This window comes from Eschrichtius robustus, chromosome 14, assembly GCF_028021215.1.
Source record: "Eschrichtius robustus isolate mEscRob2 chromosome 14, mEscRob2.pri, whole genome shotgun sequence".
NCBI lineage: Eukaryota > Metazoa > Chordata > Mammalia > Artiodactyla > Eschrichtiidae > Eschrichtius > Eschrichtius robustus.
In genome coordinates this window covers 12,539,701-12,559,426 of record NC_090837.1, presented here as the reverse complement: position 1 = coordinate 12,559,426, position 19,726 = coordinate 12,539,701, and the positions used below count along the sequence as shown (strand labels likewise).

The 19,726-nt window shown below is 40.5% G+C and overlaps 1 protein-coding gene across 1 annotated transcript in view; it reads left to right on the top strand.

Annotated features, from left to right (window-relative positions):
• Positions 1-19,726, top strand: part of FBXW8 (F-box and WD repeat domain containing 8) — a 120,882-nt gene that overhangs the window by 39,114 nt on the left and 62,042 nt on the right. Inside the window, exon 5 of the mRNA XM_068562326.1 lies at positions 7,643-7,800. Coding sequence (XP_068418427.1) covers positions 7,643-7,800 — 158 coding nt within the window. The remainder of the gene's footprint in view (positions 1-7,642; positions 7,801-19,726) is intronic.

Below are 19,726 nucleotides of genomic sequence, written 5' to 3'. Positions count from 1 at the left end.
AATAAAGACACAGACCTACTAGAGAATGGACTTGAGGATATGGGGAGGGGGAAGGGTAAGATGTGACAAAGAGAGAGAGTGGCATGGACATATATACACTACCAAACGTAAAATAGATAACTAGTGGGAAGCAACTGCATAGCACAGGGAGATCAGCTCTGCTTTGTGACCACCTAGAGGTGTGGGATAGGGAGGGCGGGAGGGAGGGAGATGCAAGAGGGAAGAGATATGGGAACATATGTGTATGTATAACTGATTTACTTTCTTATAAAGCAGAAACTAACACACCATTGTAAAGCAATTATACTCCAATAAAGATGTTTTAAAAAAAAATGTGCCTTTGTATTGACCATGTACCATGCCAAAATATGGCTTTGATCTGAAATAGTGTGTATTTGCCCTGAATTTTACAACACTTGCTATTCAGGAGCTAAGGACCTCAAGGATGGTGTTTATAATACTCTGCTAGCTTCATGTGAATGTATAAAAATGGATAATACCTAGGATTACTTTGAGGCTCTTGAGATGATAACAGATGCTTTGTAAATACAGATGGGTGATAAAAATTGCATTAGATAAGTGTCACCCCATATTTATACTTACTAAGGACTTGCTTTCTGTCTTTCTCCTTTTTAAAAAACTTTTTCTCTTGGCAGTTCCTTTCAACCTTGCGTTATATAGATTTTGTGCTGCTGCTTATTATGACATTGGATTGTTTCCCATAAGGAATTCGATCATTACCCGTTAGGGACCTCTTTTTATAAATACTTTTATTTATTTATTTTCTGCTATGAGGTATACATGCTTTTCTGGTAAATAAGTCTGAGGTAAGATATTGATAAGAGACCAGAGGAGAGCTTTACATTTATTATATCCTTAATGAAGGAGCTCAGAATATCCTTAATAAATACCGGTGAACTCATGACTGCATTTATCCATCTCTGGTTCTCCAAGGAATAATGGGAAGGGCCACAGCTACAGTAACTCTGCATAATCATCATTGACTCTGACTCTATTGATTGTGATTAACCAAGATGTATGGAAAACAGTTTTAAGTGTGTAGCGCATGGATCTCGTAAGGTCCATTAAGATGTTCATTATTTTTCAATTGATGCATCTTAAGCTGCACTTGATGTTTGTAGTAGTGCATTTCCACAGAAAGACTGCACCGTGGGATTGAGTTCATTTTGTTAATTGCATAATACAACACAGTCATGTTTCACAGAAAACAGTAAATACTCTTGCTTTCATTGATTTGTAATCTTTGATATTACTAAAGAAAGTATGGAGTATGTGTGACTAGCTCCTAAAACCTCTGCATGTTAAGGGCATAAACGTTTCTTGAAATGTGGGCACTGCACTTCTAGGGGCCTCTGCCTAATTGCTTCGTAGGCTTTAAACCACTTCCATCTTCTGAGTTTAAGTCAGAATCGTTCATTCAGTATGTACTAAGCACAGATGAATACTGCAGACACATTCCTTGCTGAGGGGAGGGGTACACATCCCTTGCTCATGGGCCAAAGGGATACAGTTACAGGTGTTTACAGGACAGTGTGAGAGAGGTTAAGGTAGGGGAAGAGCGGGCAGCATAACACACTGACTGGGGAGAGGCACCTAGTGTAGGCTCCAAGTCAGGCAGGGTTTCTCCTGAGAAGTGGCTTCTCAGTTGGGTCTGGAAGGGATGACTAGGAGTTGGCCAGGCAGAGTTTTTATTTATTTACTTATTTATTTGGCTGCACCAGGTCTTAGTTGCAGCACGCAGGCTCCTTTAGTTGTGGCATTAGGGATCTAGTTCCCCGACCAGGGATCGAACCCGGGCCCCCTGCGTTGGGAGCATGGAGTCTTAACCACTGGACCACCAGGGAAGTCCCCAGGCAGAGTTTTGTATGGAGTAAGGATGCAAGTGACTTGCACAGATTCTGTGGCTCCTCACTCCCAAACCAACGATGGGCATGAAAAGTCCGTTCCAGCATTTATTTTTCTGGTGAGTTGGATGGAATACAGCTTCAGAATCCTTCTCAACACAGGGCGGTAGGCAGCCACTACTGATTTATTGGATTTGACACACAAATGAAACCATTTGCTGTTCCTGGCCTGAGGCCTCATTAACAGGGCTCCTTTTGGCTGCTGTGAGTACTTGATCAGAATAGACTTGTGACTTTGGGGATGGCTGAGGATGGTATGAGGATGGTCCTGTAGAGGGTGAAGTTTTACCAGCCATCCCATATGTGCTCCCACATCACCTGTGAAGCATGTGTAGGCGGCACCTTTGCATCTGCCCAGTCCCACGCCCCTTGCCAGCATACTGAGCTTTTATGTTGTTGGCTTCTTGCCTTCCAGTTGAGCTATAGTGGTAGAATTGATGAGTTAGGGTCAGGGGCTATGTCCCACAAGCCTGAGTCACAGTATTGAAAACAGTAAATTCCTTATATTGCACTTAAATGGGGATGGTTCTTAAAAGCCGTATGTGTTTAAAGACACTGATCGGAAGAGGCAGAGTGACTTGTTGGCTAAAGCAGCAGTTAGAGAAAAGCCTGGGGATCCGGTTTGACCCCAGCTGTGCCACTAAAATGTTTCTTGTGACCTTGGGTAAGTCACTTAACCTTACTTCCAGATTCTTAAAACAGTGCCCCAGGTTGTTGTGAAGAGCCTTGAAAAAAATTTTTTTAGCAAATCACTGGCAGCTGGAAGCAAAATGGAACCATCCCCCCACAGCTCCCACCTGCTTGGCTCCTTAGACGAGAAAGGTTCAGGGTTGTTTGCAGCTATACAACATTTCTTCCATTTTCTTCAGGTCTCCTAGTCCAAATAAGTAGTCTGCTTATTGGAAATGTACTAGTTAATGAAAGCTCTTCAGTGGTAAATCATTTTAAATTGGCAGTTGCTCTGGTGTGCCGAGCTTGAAAGAGGCTCTATTCCCATTCTTTCAACAAAAAATCAGCTGTGGTCTCTGACCTATTTATTTGGAGGTAAACTCAACCTTGCCAAGCATAAAAAATGACTGGGGAAAGCATACAGCTTCACTGGTCCGTGCCGTGGGCCGGGACATCCTTACTCGTTTGGAAAAGGCTTCTTTCTTCCTTAGTTTTTCTTTAGTGTTCTTACATCAGCTAACATATTAGTCGCAGTTGTACCTTGCACAGACACTAATTAGAGAGCCATCAACATTGGGGTCCAAAGGCTCACTGACAATGCAACTGTCATAGTGGTGTCTTAATTGGTTGAGTGTAATTGTCATTAGGCAGCCATAAAGACATCTGGAGCTCTGGAGAAAAATCAGCCCTTTTCCCTACCTCCCTTTCCTATCTGTTCTTGCTTCTCCTGGCCAACGTTATTAAGCACTTTTAGATCACATTTAGAGTTTGGTCCAGGTCCCTCTGCCCCAACCAATGTTTTACCCTCATGAAAATGTCTGTTTCTTTAGCACGAGTTCATTAACACAGTCTGAGCACCACTGCTATGGTTGCTTTCATGTGTTAGATTTTAGAGCCTATTGCTGAGTCATCATGTAGTACCTGCTGAAATAGGATATTTATTCTCTTTTCCCATCATAAAGGAGACACCGAGTCTTTTATATTTGTCTCGTGAGTTGTTTTGCAGCATTTATGCTTTTATCATGCTCTTTGGCCATGAAGAATGGAGTTGATTTAAACGGATATATATGGAAAATTTCATGTTTACCAAAATAATTTAGCTTATTCCGTGTTTTATAGAGAGGTTTTAATCAGTTTGGAAGTAAATGCAAGAAGTCTGACGCATCTCGACGTGTGCGTTCCGGGTGTTTCACTGATCATTAGCACTAGAAGGTGGGCAGCAGAAAGAAAAGGAGACGCCACTCAAACCAGCTGGGGACCCCCTTCTTTCAGCTGTATGTAAGGCACTGTGATGGAGGCTGTGGCATTGAGGTAGGGCGTTCACGAGGACTTCACGGTCAGGGTGAGGAGACGTGGGATGTAGCAGTGAACGCCGTTTCTTCAGGTCCAAGGGCACAGTAGTTGAGTCAGAGAGGCTTCGTGGAGGAGGAGGGCCTGGGCTAGGCCTTGAGACGTTGGTGGGCTTGAGTGAGGTAGGTGGTTCTCAATCTTGGTGGCACTTTGGGAAACACTGTTGTCTGGTTCCACCCCCCGAGAGTCAGATTTCATTGATCTGGTGTGCCCTTGGGTATTGGGAGTTTTAAAAGCATCCCAGGTGACTCTAATGTGTAGCCAAGGTTGACCCACCCAGCTGGGTCATGGGGAGGGAAGGGGCTCCAGAAAGGTGGAGCCAAGGTGCAGAAGCACCTATGGTGTGGAAGCCAGTGAATGGCAGGCCTGGCTAGAGGCCAGCTCATGCTAAGGAAGAGGAGAAAATGAGGCTGGAAGAGGGGTGGAGGCCAGTTTATGGAGAGTTCTCAGTGCCTGGCCGGTGGTTAAAGCTTCATTCAAGTGTGGTGTTGAGGCCTCAAGATTTACAGAGGGCTTCCTAGGTGTCAAGTACTACTCTGGCTCTACTGTTCTGGTCACTGGATCAACATCAGTGAGCAAGACCCAACCCCTGACCTTAGAAGCTTGTGGGTTCATAGGGGAGATGAACAGGCAGATGACTACACATGTACACACACAACTTGCCACGAGAGGAAAGTCTAGGCCGCTGTCACGGTAGATGATAAGGCTCGGGGTCTAGTGTGGAGGGCGAGGGAGGAAGGGAGAGAGATCCACGTGGTCAGGTATTTTTGAGGGCTGGCTGCAGGTGGGCGAGGCTCAGGAGTGAGGAGGCTGCCGTGGGGCGGCTGGGAGGTGATGAGGGAGCTGGAGCCGGTGGCAGCCTGGGAACGAGAAGAGCAGGAAGGGCGTGGTGGCTGCATGTGTAGCAGTGTGGGTGGCGGGGGAAGGAGGTATTGGGGAGCCCCTCGGTTTTGTACCAGTGACCTGGGATGGATGCTGTCACTGACAGAATCAGGAACTTGCAACAGGCCAGTCTGGTTGTGGGCTGAGGCTTTTTGAGGAGAGCACGTGTTTAATTTTAGGTGGGTGGAATTGCAGTGGGAAGGGGACAACCTCATGGAAGAAAAGGCTGGTCGGGAGCCGTTTAGATGTTAAAAGATGCTCCTCTCTGTGTGACCTCTGCCCTCTGTCTCTCCTCTTCCCCCTAAAGAGAGAGACAAATTGTATTTCATAGCTCACGGTTGTGTGGTTCAGCAGTTTTTCAAGTTTTGGTTTGGTTGTTGTTGCTTTACCTTGGAACTCCTTGTGTAAAGGGAGCTTGCGGATGGTGGAGCTCAGGCCACCCAAATCCTGTCCTCTCTACCCACTAAGGGGGCACCTCAAAGGACCACGTGAAGATGGCTGGTGTGGTCCCATATACAGGTCATAAGAAACAGAATGACCAAGACTGATGGAAAGGAAATACATTTTCCTGGTTTGTGTACTTCTTTCTCTCAAAGTTCCTGAGTCCTCTGATCTCCCGAGTTCCCTCTGTCTTTCACTTACCTTCTCTGTATTTCTGAAAGATGTTGCCATCCTTCTTACCCTTCTTTTCTGAATTGGCTGGTCCCTTTCACATAGAATTTAACCTTAAGAATCTAATAATCATACACAGCCTAGAAATTCAACCATGTTACCTTTGTTGAGTGTCTCTGTTGCTAAGCATGTGGCCTTATTGCAGGGAATGCTCGAGTCATTTTTAGGGTGTCAGGGTGAGCCTGGTAGTTTTGGTGCGGTGCAGTGCAGTGTGTGTTCTTATGGAGGTTTCCTCATTGAAGGTGATCTGGAGCACTGCCTGGAGGGTCTGGGAGCCAGCGGCCGTGCTTTGGCCGTGGCGATATCAATATCTGCCTTTGCTTGTGCATCGCCAGGTGTAATGACACTCATGGAGTGAGCGTTTCTATTTACTGGAGGATCAGTGGTCACACAGAGGCCCATCAGTCCAGTTTTAGAAAGCACGTCTCTCCTATTTGCCTCTTTACACTACGCATACCTCTCCAGGCACTGTCCTACAGGGAGAGTCCAGTGCTCCCACCTAGAGAATGTGTGTGACAGAATGGCCTTTGAATTCGTAATGTAGGTATTTGCTGTCAACTAATAGTTTGAGGGAAACACTGCTACATTTAGTAAATGCAGCATTCCTGAATCAGAATATTCCCAGTTTCTTTATTAAGGAACCTCACGTGAGAAATTCATCTATAACTACTTCATAGGTGCATCATGTCATAGACTTCAGTAATTAAATAAATCTTGGAGTTATCTTGTTCGATTCTACGCTTGTAATGTGAGATCAAAGAAGGAACTATGGCTTGGCCTCAGGAAGACTGAACACCTTTACAGTTGTCTGCCTGTCTCTGTGTTTGTGTGGGTTCATCATGAGCCTCTTACCCCGTTTCTTTTTTTTTTTTTTTTTTAATCTTTATTGGAGTATAATTGCTTCACAATGCTATGTTAGTTTCTGTTGTACAACAAAGTGAATCAGCCATATGCATACATATATCCCCACATCCCCTCCCTCTGGAGCCTCCCTCTAGGTCGTCACAAAGCACCGAGCTGATCTCCCTGTACTCAGCCATAAAAAGAAACGAAATTGAGTTATTTGTAGTGAGGTGGGTAGACCTAGAGTCTGTCATGCAGAGTGAAGTAAGAGAAAGAGAAAAATAAATACCGTATGCTAACGCATATATATGGAATCTTAAAAAAAAAAAAAAAAAAATGGTACTGATGAACCTGGTGGCAGGGCGGGAATAAAGACGTAGACATAGAGAATGGACTTGAGGACACGGGGCCAGAGGGGAGAGGTGGAAGCTGGGGTGAAGTGAGAGTAGCATCGATATACATACATTACCCCATTTCTAACATGCTTTCCCACAGTTGCTTTACATGTTGAATCAAACCCCCTGTAGCAGGTGTGAGGAACTTAGCGTAGATACCTCAATGGCAGCCAGCGCACCACCTCATCATCTGGCCATTCCATTATCGTCGGGGCCTGGTGTCTGAGCAGGTTCTGGCCCTGCCTTGGCTTTGATGGAGTGAGGCATTTGCTGGAGTGGCAGGAGTAATCGGAGAGAGTGAGTGCTCCTGTTCTCTAAGCGGGCAAAACCGGGGGGTGTCATACGTTTCGGCAGGAGCTTTTTATGAGAAGGCAGCGCTGTCTGGCTGCTAAACGCAAGATTTAATTGTTTCAGCAAATCAATTAGTCTTTAGGGACTTTCATCAGTCAAATCTGATGCATGGATGAAGTATTAGAAAGCTTGTGCCTGGAAGACCATTAGTCCTTAGCAGTTCCCTGTGTCTTGCGCGTGTGCGTCTGTGTGTAAATAGTGTGGCTTCTACACATTTCTGCTAGTGATCCCTTTACTGAGAGGACTTGAGGTAGCAGATTGGTTATAATAGTCAAAAAGGAAAAACAAGGAGAGCTTGCTACCCAATTTTTTATTACAGTATTCTCATTTGAAATTGCCCCCATTGTGTTATGAGAACAGGAAGCGTGCTCTGGGCCTTTCTGTTACGGAGTTGCCATTTCCTCTTGTTGGAGTGACTCGTGTAAACAGTGTTGCAGCAGTGGCTCCACACCAGCCAAATCTGACTCCTGTGTCGTTTTAAGGCTCCCCCATTCTCTCCACGGTGGCCCTGCTCTTCACTCCCCATTTGGAACCAGGCGTGTCCTTCTTTTCCAGATATACATCAGGGGACGTGAGGGTGTGGGACACCCGCACCTGGGACTACACAGCCCCCTTCCTGGAATCGGACTATGAGGAGGATGAGCCTGGAATGCAGCCATATGTCTCCTTTGTGAGGATAAACAGCTCGCTGGCGGTAGCAGCTTATGAGGATGGTAAGTAACCACAACCCTCCTCCCTGTTAAGAGAAAAAAAAAAAAAAAAAAGCTTGACAAAAATTAAGCAGCTGTGGCCGGCTCCATGCATAATCCCTCCATACATACATGTGGGCACACACATGTTCACACACACACCCTTATTCTTGCCTTTATGTGAAAAAGTTGGCCAACAACCCTCAATGCATTAGTAGGCACTGGAACACAGCGCCCTTTCAAACTGATGTTTAATTCCTACTGGAACTGTAGGGCTGGGTTTTAGAGCCAGACACAAGGCTGGCCAAGCCATCTTAAGCAAATAACTTGTTTGGTGTTAAATATACTTGGCCTACTTTTCCTTTAGTCTCTGCTTGATCCAGAGGGAACAGTGAAAAGAGGATAGACATAGATAATCTATTGACAAATATGGAAATAGAAAAATAAAAGCAGGGCCTACCTTTTCCTGGCACTTACATACCATACGAGATAATTTATGGTAATATGTTGTCTCTCTGGGACCAACAGAATTCTTTTTGTGTGTGGGCAACTGTGGATTTACAGAACTTAGGTAAGAAGAGTGTAATAATTTTGATGGCCGTGATATTGTATACTACCTCTCATGCTCCTAACTTCCATTATGTTGTAAAGTTTGAGTCTCCAAAAGCTTTGTCTCCCCACTTGCCTGAAAGTTGGATCACACTATATTTCAGAATGTTAGCGTTCCTGTCATGGCATGGTTGCAAATCTTCAGAGGTAGCTCAGAGGGACAAAACTGTAATAAAGGAGCTGATGGGGAATTTTATATCCATATGCCATTTAAGAAATAAAAATTAGAGCTGAAATATTAAATATTTTCATTTTATTACTTTAACAACATGAACTCTGTTTTTTTTTCTTTTAAAGTCTGATTTTTTTTTAATGAAAGGTTTCTCTTTTAAATTTATTTATTTATTTATTTATTTATTTATGGCTGTGTTGGGTCTTCGTTTCTGTGCGAGGGCTTTCTCTAGCTGTGGCAGGCGGGGGCCACTCTTCATCGCGGTGCGCGGGCCTCTCACTATCACGGCCTCTCTTGTTGCGGAGCACAGGCTCCAGACGCGCAGGCTCAGTAATTGTGGCTCACGGGCCCAGTTTGCTCTGCGGCATGTGGGATCTTCCCAGACCAGGGCTCGAACCCGTGTCCCCTGCATTGGCAGGCAGATTCTCAACCGCTGTGCCACCAGGGAAGCCCATGAACTCTGTTTTTTTGGTTTGACATTAGTCGGGCACCATTGATGGATTTTCCTTTCAGCCTCTAGAAATTCAGCTGAGCTGTCTCTGGGGTATGTCATAGTTCGTGTATGTTTGTTAACATCCTGGATAGATAACATAAGAGCCGCTTGAGTGTGATTCCTGTGTGCCAAATTATCAATGAGGTTTTTTTCAAACAACTGTGCAGAGGTTGTAATACTTTTAAGTTAGAAGCATATATAGTTTTAGAACCATCCAGTAGCCTCTTCCTGCCACACACACATTCTTCTTCAGATCGGGAAACTGAGGTCCAAAGAAGCCGACTAAGTTATTTCATTGAGGTTGAATCATTCATCAGTAGCGAATCCAGAACTTTGGTTGTGTCTTCTAGGCTGTGCCAGGGATGTAGTGCTGTTTATGTAATAACTCCACAGAGACACTTATAAAGAGGTGCGTCTCATTTTTTTGCACCCTCACATCTCATATCTTGTGAGCTTGAAAATACAGCTTTTGGTGATGTGCAAGTGTGCTGCTGGTTTTAGTTTGTTGGTTAGAATTGTAGTTGTCACCCTTATCCCTGTCGTTGCACAGAAATATTAGGAAACCTTGTAGATAGGCTAGGGAAACTTATTTTTTTCAGTAAATACTTGGCAAATAATTGTCATAATGTATTTTAAATACTTGGTTTAAAAGAATTTCGTAGCTAAAATTCAAACAAAGCACAAAAGGATAATATATAAAAGAAAATGTGTACAAAAGAAGTTGAAGTGTTCCCCCCTGTTCCCCTACTCCTAGTTCCTCTCACGTTTCACACATGTGTCCCACTCTTTGTACTCTTCTGCATGTTGCTTTTTCACCTAATGACACATCTTGGGATCTTTCCATGTTAGCACTTATAGGTAAACCCTGTTCTTTTTCAGCTTGTATAGTATTGCATTATGTGGCTGTACTATAATTTACTTATTAGGGCCCTTAGCGATGCACATTTGGATTGGTTTTTGTTGTTGTTGTTGTTATTAAAAGCAGTGCTGCAAAACAGTATCCTTGAACAAGTATCATGATGGACTTGTGCAAGTATAGTCACAGGGTAAATTACCAGTAATTACCGGATTGGAGGCTACAGATGCTTTACATTTTGATAAATACTGCCAGATTGCCCTCCAAAAAGGTTTCACTAGTTTATAGTCTCACTAAAAGTATATGAGAATGACTGCTTCCTCATGCTTGTCTGATAGGTGGACATGGTATTTCACTGTTGTTTTTGTTTACCTTTCTTTATATAAGTATATATGAACATCTTTTCATTGTGTTTTTAGGTGTTTGTATTTCTTTCTCTGCAAATTGTTTCCCCATTTTCTTTGGGTTGTTATCTTCTGCAATTGAAAATAAAGGGCTAAGGAAATAACCCTTGTCATTGATTTTATATATTTTTTTCAATTTGTCACTTATTCTGCAATGGACTTTGTTTATGGTTTATTTTTCTAGACAGTAGTTATGTGTGTATGTGATTTTAATTTTTTTTTTTTTTTTTTACATGGATGACCACAACAAAAGCAACAATGATTGCAATTACCAAACATGAAACACACTCATACTACGTCATAATATTGACATTCAGTCCAGTAATCCTCCACTGCAACAGCTCCTTTACTTTGCAGTGAAAATTGATTTGTATATTCTTTGCCTCTGAGTCCTTGTGGGATTTTTTTTTTTTAATTCAGACAGAAAGTCACAAAAATTATACTCACCTCATCAGTTCACTCAGTCCCATGTAATTAATTTTCTTTTTTTCATCTTGATCTTTTGTTAGCACTTTTATGAGTTCATCAGTTTTTCATTAGAGTTCTGAAAATGCTTATTCATTCAGTTCAGCAGTACAGTCAGTTGCCAGAAACCTGTACTTGTCAGAGTCTTTTCCATGAATTTCTTGAAGATGAAACCCTTGTATAGGAACATATTTGCAAAATCATCAGAGTACACCCAGAACTGTCTGTAAATGACAAAAGACTTAAAAATGACCACGGTTAAAGATTTGATGAAAGTTCATAATAATGCAGTTGACAAGAAAATTAGTTATTTCTGAGATATACATTTTAAAGTAATAACTAGGATTATTACTTATAACATTATACCAGAACATATAAGATTTTTAGAAATTTCATGTAATGTCTGAAACATTTATATTAACATATTTCCATACATATTTCCATACAAATACAAATATAAGATTTTTAGAAATTTCATGTAATGTCTGAAACATTTATATTAACATATTTCCATACAAATAACCCAATGAAAGTTTAGTATTAGTTGTTTTGTTTGGTTTTTTTTATACTGCAGGTTCTTATTAGGCATCAATTTTATACACATCAGTGTATACATGTCAATCCCAATCGCCCAATTCAGCACACCACCATCCCCACCTCACCGCAGTTTTCCCCCTTGGTGTCCATATGTCCATTCTCTACATCTGTGTCTCAACTTCTGCCCTGCAAACTGGCTCATCTGTACCATTTTTCTAGGTTCCACATACATGCATTAATATACGATATTTGTTTTTCTCTTTCTGACTTACTTCACTCTGTATGACAGTCTCTAGATCCATCCACGTCTCAACAAATGACTCAATTTCGTTCCTTTTTATGGCTGAGTAATATTCAATTGTATATATGTACCACAACTTCTTTATCCATTCATCTGCTGATGGGCATTTAGGTTGCTTCCATGACCTGGCTATTGTAAATAGTACTGCAATGAACATTCGGGTGCATGTGTCTTTTTGAATTACGGTTTTCTCTGGGTATATGCCCAGTAGCGGGATTGCTGGGTCATATGGTAATTCTATTTTTAGTTTTTTAAGGAACCTCCATATTGTTCTCCATAGTGGCTGTATCAATTTACATTCCCACCAACAGTGCAAGAGGGTTCCCTTTTCTCCACACCCTCTCCAGCATTTGTTGTTTGTAGATTTTCTGATGATGCCCATTCTAACAGGAGTGAGGTGATACCTCATTGTAGTTTTGATTTGCATTTCTCTAATAATTAGTGATGTTGAGCAGCTTTTCATGTGCTTCGTGGCCGTCTGTATGTCTTCTTTGGAGAAATGTCTATTTAGGTCTTCTGCCCATTTTTGGATTGGGGTGTTTGTTTCTTTGATATTGAGCTGAATGAGCTGTTTATATATTTTGGAGATTAATCCTTTGTCCGTTGATTCATTTGCAAATATTTTCTCCCACTCTGAGGGTTGTCTTTTCGTCTTGTTTATGGTTTCCTTTGCTGTGCAAAAGCTTTGAAGTTTCATTAGGTCCCACTTGTTTATTTTTGTTTTTATTTCCATTACTCTAGGAGGTGGATCAAAAAAGATCTTGCTGTGATTTATGTCAAAGAGTGTTCTTCCTATGTTTTCCTCTAAGAGTTTTATAGTGTCCAGTCTTAGATTTAGGTCTCGAATCCATTTTGAGTTTATTTTTGTGTATGGTGTTAGGGAGTGTTCTAATTTCATTCTTTTACATGTAGCTGTCCAGTTTTCCCAGCACCACTTATTGAAGAGACTGTCTTTTCTCCATTGTATATCTTTGCCTCCTTTGTCATAGATTAGTTGACCATAGGTGCGTGGGTTAATCTCTGGGCTTTCTATCTTGTTCCATTGATCTATGTTTCTGTTTTTGTGCCAGTACCATATTGTCTTGATTACTGTAGCTTTGTAGTATAGTCTGAAGTCGGGGAGTCTGATTCCTCCAGCTCCGTTTTTTTCCCTCAAGACTGCTTTGGCTATTCGGGGTCTTTTGTGTCTCCATACAAATTTTAAGATGATTTGTTCTAGCTCCGTAAAAAATGCCATTGGTAATTTGATAGGGATTGCATTGAATCTGTAGATTGCTTTGGGTAGTATACTCATTTTCACAATGTTGATTCTTCCAATCCAAGAACATGGTATATCTCTCCATCTGTTGGTATCATCTTTCATTTCTTTCATCAGTGTCTTATAGTTTTCTGCATACAGGTCTTTTGTCTCCCTAGGTAGGTTTATTCCTAGGTATTTTATTCTTTTTGTTGCAATGGTAAATGGGAGTGTTTCCATAATTTCTCTTTCAGATTTTTCATCATTAGTGTGTAGGAATGCAAGAGATTTCTGTGCATTAATTTTGTATCCTGCAACTTTACCATATTCATTAATTAGCTCTAGCAGTTTTCTGGTGGCAGTTTTAGGATTCTCTATGTATAGTATCATGTCATCCGCAAACAGTGACAGTTTTACTTCTTCTTTTCCAATTTGTATTCCTTTTATTTCTTTTTCTTCTCTGATTGCCGTGGCTAGGACTTCCAGAACTATGTTGAATAATAGTGGTGAGAGTGGACATCCTTGTCTCGTTCCTGATCTTAGAGGAAATGCTTTCAGTTTTTCACCATTGAGAATGATGTTTGCTGTGGGTTTGTCATATATGGCCTTTATTATGTTGAGGTAGGTTCCCTCTGTGCCCACTTTCTGGAGAGTTTTTGTCAGAAATGGGTGTTGAATTTTGTCAAAAGCTTTTTCTGCATCTATTGAGATGATCATATGGTTTTTATTCTTCAATTTGTTAATATGGTGTATCACATTGATTGATTTGCGTATATTGAAGAATCCTTGCATCCCTGGGATAAATCCCACTTGATCGTGGTGTATGATCCTTTTAATGTGTTGTTGGATTCTGTTTGCTAGGATTTTGTTGAGGATTTTTGCATCTATATTCATCAGTGATATTGGTCTGTAATTTTCTTTTTTTGTAGTGTCTTTGTCTGGTTTTGGTATCAGGGTGATGGTGGCCTCATAGAATGAGTTTGGGAGTGTTCCTTCCTCTGCAATTTTTTGGAAGAGTTTGAGAAGGATGGGTGTTAGCTCTTCTCTAAATGTTTGATAGAATTCACCTGTGAAACCATCTGGTCCTGGACTTTTGTTTGCTGGAAGATTTTTAATCACCGTTTCAATTTCATTACTTGTGATTGGTCTGTTCATATTTTCTGTTTCTTCCTGGTTCAGTCTTGGAAGGTTATACCTTTCTAAGAATTTGTCCATTTCTTCCAGGTTGTCCATTTTATTGGCATAAAGTTGCTTGTAGTAGTCTCTTAGGGTGCTTTGTATTTCTGCGGTGTCTGTTGTAACTTCTCCTTTTTCATTTCTGATTTTATTGAGTCCTCTCCCTCTTTTTCTTGATGAGTCTGGCTAATGGCTTATCGATTTTGTTTATCTTCTCAAAGAACCAACTTTTAGTTTTATTGATCTTTGCTATTGTTTTCTTTGTTTCTATTTCATTTATTTCTGCTCTGATCTTTATGATTTCTTTCCTTCTGCTAACTTTGGGTTTTGTGTGTTCTTCTTTCTCTAGTTTCTTTAGGTGTAAGGTTAGATTGTTTACTTGAGATTTTTCTTGTTTCTTGAGGTAGGCTTGTATAGCTATAAACTTCCTCTTAGAACTGCTTTTGCTGCATCCCATAGGTTTTGGGTCGTCGTGTTTTCATTATCATTTGTCTCTAGGTATTTTTTTATTTCCTCTTTGATTTCTTCAGTGATCTCTTGGTTATTTAGTAACGTATTGTTTAGCCTCCATGTGTTTGTTTTTTTTACGTTTTTTTCCCTGTAATTGATTTCTAATCTCATAGCGTTGTGGTCAGAAAAGGTGCTTGATATGATTTCAATTTTCTTAAATTTACTGAGGCTTGATTTGTGACCCAAGATGTGATCTATCCTGGAGAATGTTCCGTGCGCACTTGAGAAGAACGTGTAATCTGCTGTTTTTGGATGGAATGTCCTATATATATATCAATTAAATCTATCTGGTCTGTTGTGTTTTATTTTGTAATTTAATGCATTTGACTAAGTAATACATTTTAAGGGTTGTAAGGTCAAGCTAATACATAAAGTTATGTATGCATTGCGAAGTCTTGCTTCTACCCATTTTTGTCCACTCCATTCTAAAGCAACCATATTTTTTAGTTTGTTTTTTATCCTTCCACTATTTCCTTATTGTAAATACAAGTAAGTATTAGTATCTATTCATATTCTCTCCTCACCCCCCTTTTTAAACAAAAGATAGCATACTACTTTATATCATTTCATACCTTGGTTTTTTTCACTTAATGGCGTATCTTTTTTTTAATTGGATAAATTTGACATGTAACATTGTGTAAGTTTAAGGTGTATAGTGTGTTACTTTGATACATTTATATACTGTAATATGACTGCCATTGTAGTGATATTACCACATTACATAATTATAGTACAATATTGTTATCTGTATTCATTATACTATACATTAGAACCCTGTGGTTTATTCACCACTTGTTACAAGTTTGTACCTTGAAACACCATCAGTCTTATCCCGCCTACCCCCCCACCCCCTGGTAACCACCGTTTTACTCCGTTTTTTTAAACAGGTTTGACTTTTTTAGATTTCACATGTAGGTGATACCATACAGTCCTTGTCTTTCTCTGTCTGACTTATCTCACTTAGCATAACATGCTCAAAGTCCATCCACCTTGTTGAAAATGGCAGGATTTCCTTCTTTCTCATGGCTGAATAATATTTTATTGTGTATGTATATCTCGTCTTTTTTATCCATTCATCCATTGATGGGCATTTGGCTTGTATCCATACCTTGGCTATTGTAAATAATGCTGTAATAAACCTGGGAATGCTTACATCTCGTTAATGACATAGCTTGAAACGTTGTCCACGTCGGTGTATGGAGAAGATGCTCCTTTTTCATGGTATTCCATTGTGTACAAGCACTGTGGTTTATTTACACAGTCCTTTATTGAGGGACAGTTGTGTTATGCTTTCGCTATTACCGTGTGGTCGTGAAAAGCCTTGTACATATGACATTTCATGTGAATGCAGGAAGGATTATTTCCTACAAAAATGTCTGGGTCAAAAGGTGGATGCAAATGGGCTTATATTATTTTGCACTCGAACCAGCAGGGTATGAAGTTGTGCCCATTTTCTCAGCAAAGTATGTTTCAGACTGTTCAGTATTTGTCACTTTGATAGATAAGAAATGGTTTCCAAGTGTTTCAACTTACATTTCTCTTAGTGTGAGAGAGGTTGAATTTTTTCACGTGTACCTGCTACTTGTAATTCTTTTTTCTTCTGTTACTGTTAGGGCTTAAAAAATTTTTTTTTATTGAGATGATACTATATAAATTTCAGGTGTACAACATAGTGATTCACAATTTTTAAAGGTTGTACTCCATTTATAGTTATTATAAAATATTGACTATATTCCCTGTGCGGTACAATATATCCTGGTAGCTTATTTATTTTATACGTAGTAGTTTGTCCCTCTTAAACCCCTATCCCATCTTGCCCCAGCTGTCCCTCCCCCTTTCCCTCCCCCAGTAGTAACCACTAGTTTATTCTCTGTATCTGTGAGTCTGTTTCTTTTTTGTTGTAATTGCTAGTTTGTTTTATTTTTAAGATTCCACATGTAAGTGAGATCATACAGTATCTGTCTTTCTCTGTCTGACTTATTTCACTTAGCATAATGCCCTCTAAGTCCATCCATGTTGTTGCAAATGGCAAAATTCCATTCTTTTTTATGGCTGAGTAGTATTCCATTGTGTGTGTGTGTGTGTGTGTGTGTGTGTGTGTGTGTGTGTACACCACATCTTTACCCATTCATCTATTGATGGACAATTACGTTGCTTCCATATCTTGGCTATTGTAAATAATGCTGCTGTGAAGATTGGGGTGCATGTATCTTTTCAAATTAATATTTTCATTTTTTTCAAATATATACCCGGGAGTGGAATTGCTTAGTCATATGGTAGTTATATTTTTAGTTTTTTGAGGAACCTCCATACTGTTTTCCACAGTGGCTGCACCAATTTACATTCCCACCAGCAGTGTATAAGGGTTCCCTTTTCTCCACATCCTCGCCAACATTTGTTATTTGTGTTCTTTTGGATGATAGTGTTATGGCTTATCTTTATATTTGAATCTTGACCAGTATAGAGTTCATCCTAGAATAGTATATGAATCTGATTATATCTGTCCAGCATCTCTTATTAGAAAGCCCATCTCTACCTCACTGGTTTGAGGTGCTGCCTTTACAAGTTTTTGCATATGAAACTCTTTTAGTATTTCCGTCTGTTTCTGGATGTTACATTCTGTTCAGTTGATCTGTCTAGTTGTTTACACTTACATCATCACGTTTGTCTGTCTTATTATTTTGGGTTTCATTTTACCCTTCTGTGGGTAAAATCTATAGTACTTCCTTGGCTGCATCGTTTACATTGAAATCTTTGCTTTGTCTTGAATTCCTTTTGGTATTAGGATTGTTTCTTTGATAAAAGCTCTTGTGTTTTCTTGCTCCTCTCTCACTCAGCTTGTTTTACCAGTCTGATGGGAATTGTTACTTTCTGAGATAAGCAACAACTTCTCATTCCCCCCTCCAACCTCACCCCAGACCTCAGGTGGCATTGTCTTTGGTCTTACTTCAGTTTAACAGATTGTCACTATGGTATTTGTACCAACATACTCCTGAGTAACTACTTCTGGGCAAAGACAGGTTGAAATAATCAAACACACATTTTGTATTGTTGCTTTCTAGGAGCAGGGAACACGCGCTTCTTAGGCAGTGCCATAGCACAAAGGAAATTCACCTCGTGAGGTCTGAAATTCGTGACTGTGCCCCACAGAAAAGAAGAATAAGATAATAAAATGAGTCAGTGAACTTCAGCTCCCTGTTTGTGCCAAAGCGAAGCTCTGTAGCCGTTGAGACCCCTTGATGGTCTGTCTGTACACATATTCTCCGCAGAAGGAGTCAGGTCCAGAGGGAGAGATGGAAACTGCTTTGGGAAAAAGTTAGTCATCCCCACGTCCTTTTTAGCCTCCTGGCCCTGCAGGAACACTGTACACCCAACCTGGGGTGTTGAGATTTGGCAAGATGATCCACAGTTGTGATTTTTTGAATTCCAACCCACTGGCCTCATATTTCTTCTGCCTTGTTTCCGATTGTCAGCACTGGCCGTCCTCCAGTTTGATTTTACCACTAATTGTGTTGCACGTTACCGTACCGAAATGAATCAAATCAAAATGCTTTTCCTGGAGCATTAGATAAAGCAGGCGAAGGTTCTGAGTAATGAGCAGATGCTACTAATGCAGGGACAGTGCAGACCTTGCCAGGACTCCATCTGCTCCATGCTTGCCTGCCTTTGGCCTCGAGCCACAGCATTAGGGAATGGCAGAATACTCGAAACCCGCTCCCTGTTCAGAGTTTGTCACGAAAACTCACTCTTTGGTGAGAAATGAGATTACACACTTCTTAGGTGCAAAGAAGTTCTTATTTGTCCCCGTCAGTGGAGAGAGGAGAGACAAGACCCAGTGCACATTAGCATGTGGAAGCCTATATAGGACAGCCAACAAGTCGTCTTTCTGTGGTGCCATCAAGCAAGGCAAAGTGGCTTATCCACTCCTGCAGCACTCCTAGTGCAATTGTCTGAATACACGCATGCTCCATTGTCCAGGGCTGTGCCTGACCTGGGCCGAAGTGACTATGATTTCTCATTTACTGTCGTACACACAATGGATGGGAGTGGGTCTCTCCAAGCTTCTTTTTAGCAGTGAACAGTAGGACCATATTTTAGATGGCTATAGAGACTAGGTGCTTCCAAAGTTTTATTTGTAATTTTATGTTTAATAAAAAAATCAGTTCTTCAGTAGTTTTGTTTGTCTCTCGTTTGTATGTTGATGATGACATTTCAATTTAATAACATAACCTTTGAATGTAATATTCAATCTCCTCCTCTCCCCTGGTGTTTCAGAAGTGGATTATTAACATACTAATGCATTGCTTAGGAGATGGCTAGGACACCTGACTGTGGATTGTGGAGAATTTTGTGTTTTTTCAAGGCCTGCCTTTTCTGGTCATTTTTCTCTTAAAAGTTTCAATAAGTCATTCTTGCCTGAAACCTTTGCCTACCCTTAGGTCTTAGGAGTCTTATTCAGACACTCGGTGGACAAAACAATATGAAACAACTTTCTGATAAAAACCAAAAAAATACCAGATGGAGTCCTTTTTTCTTAACAGTAAGAGTGCTCACATTTTAAAGATATTCAGAGTGGATTTAAAAATTGAAATGCAGAGTTTTGAACTGAGGTGGTTCTTTCAGTACTGAGGAAGTATTTCTTAGGGCATTGAACTTTAAAGTTGACTGCCACCTGGAATGGTCCAGGGTGTTAGATTTTGTTTCGTAGACAAGCCATAGAGACTATGTTTATGTGATGGAGGAAGTTGCTGAATAAAAATGCTTTTTTAAAGTTTTTCTATTCTTCAGTGAGGGGAGTTTGAAGTTATATTTGTTTTACACTTGGTTATCTGTGCTTTGGACTGAATATGCATTGTAACTAAATAATAGTTCGGTGTTCCTTAAGTAGCATTCCACAGATAAAATCGTGGGTGGGAGTTGTGAGATCTCTAGGAAATTTTTAAAAATCTGTGTATTTTTATGGTAATTTTAAAAAGGAATCTGGCTCTTTTGACCTTGTAACTGAACCATACTGTGAGATCTCATTATTTGAATTTGCATTTTGTAGTCGCAGGCTGTTGGCACCAAGTGATCACCTGTGTGCCTTGTAATGCTTTGTTTTTCACACTGATTCATAGATGAATTCTTAGAGGTCTGCAAGCCCTCAAATTTAAGAAACACTGGAGAGGGAAGTTCTCATGCTTTAGGCAC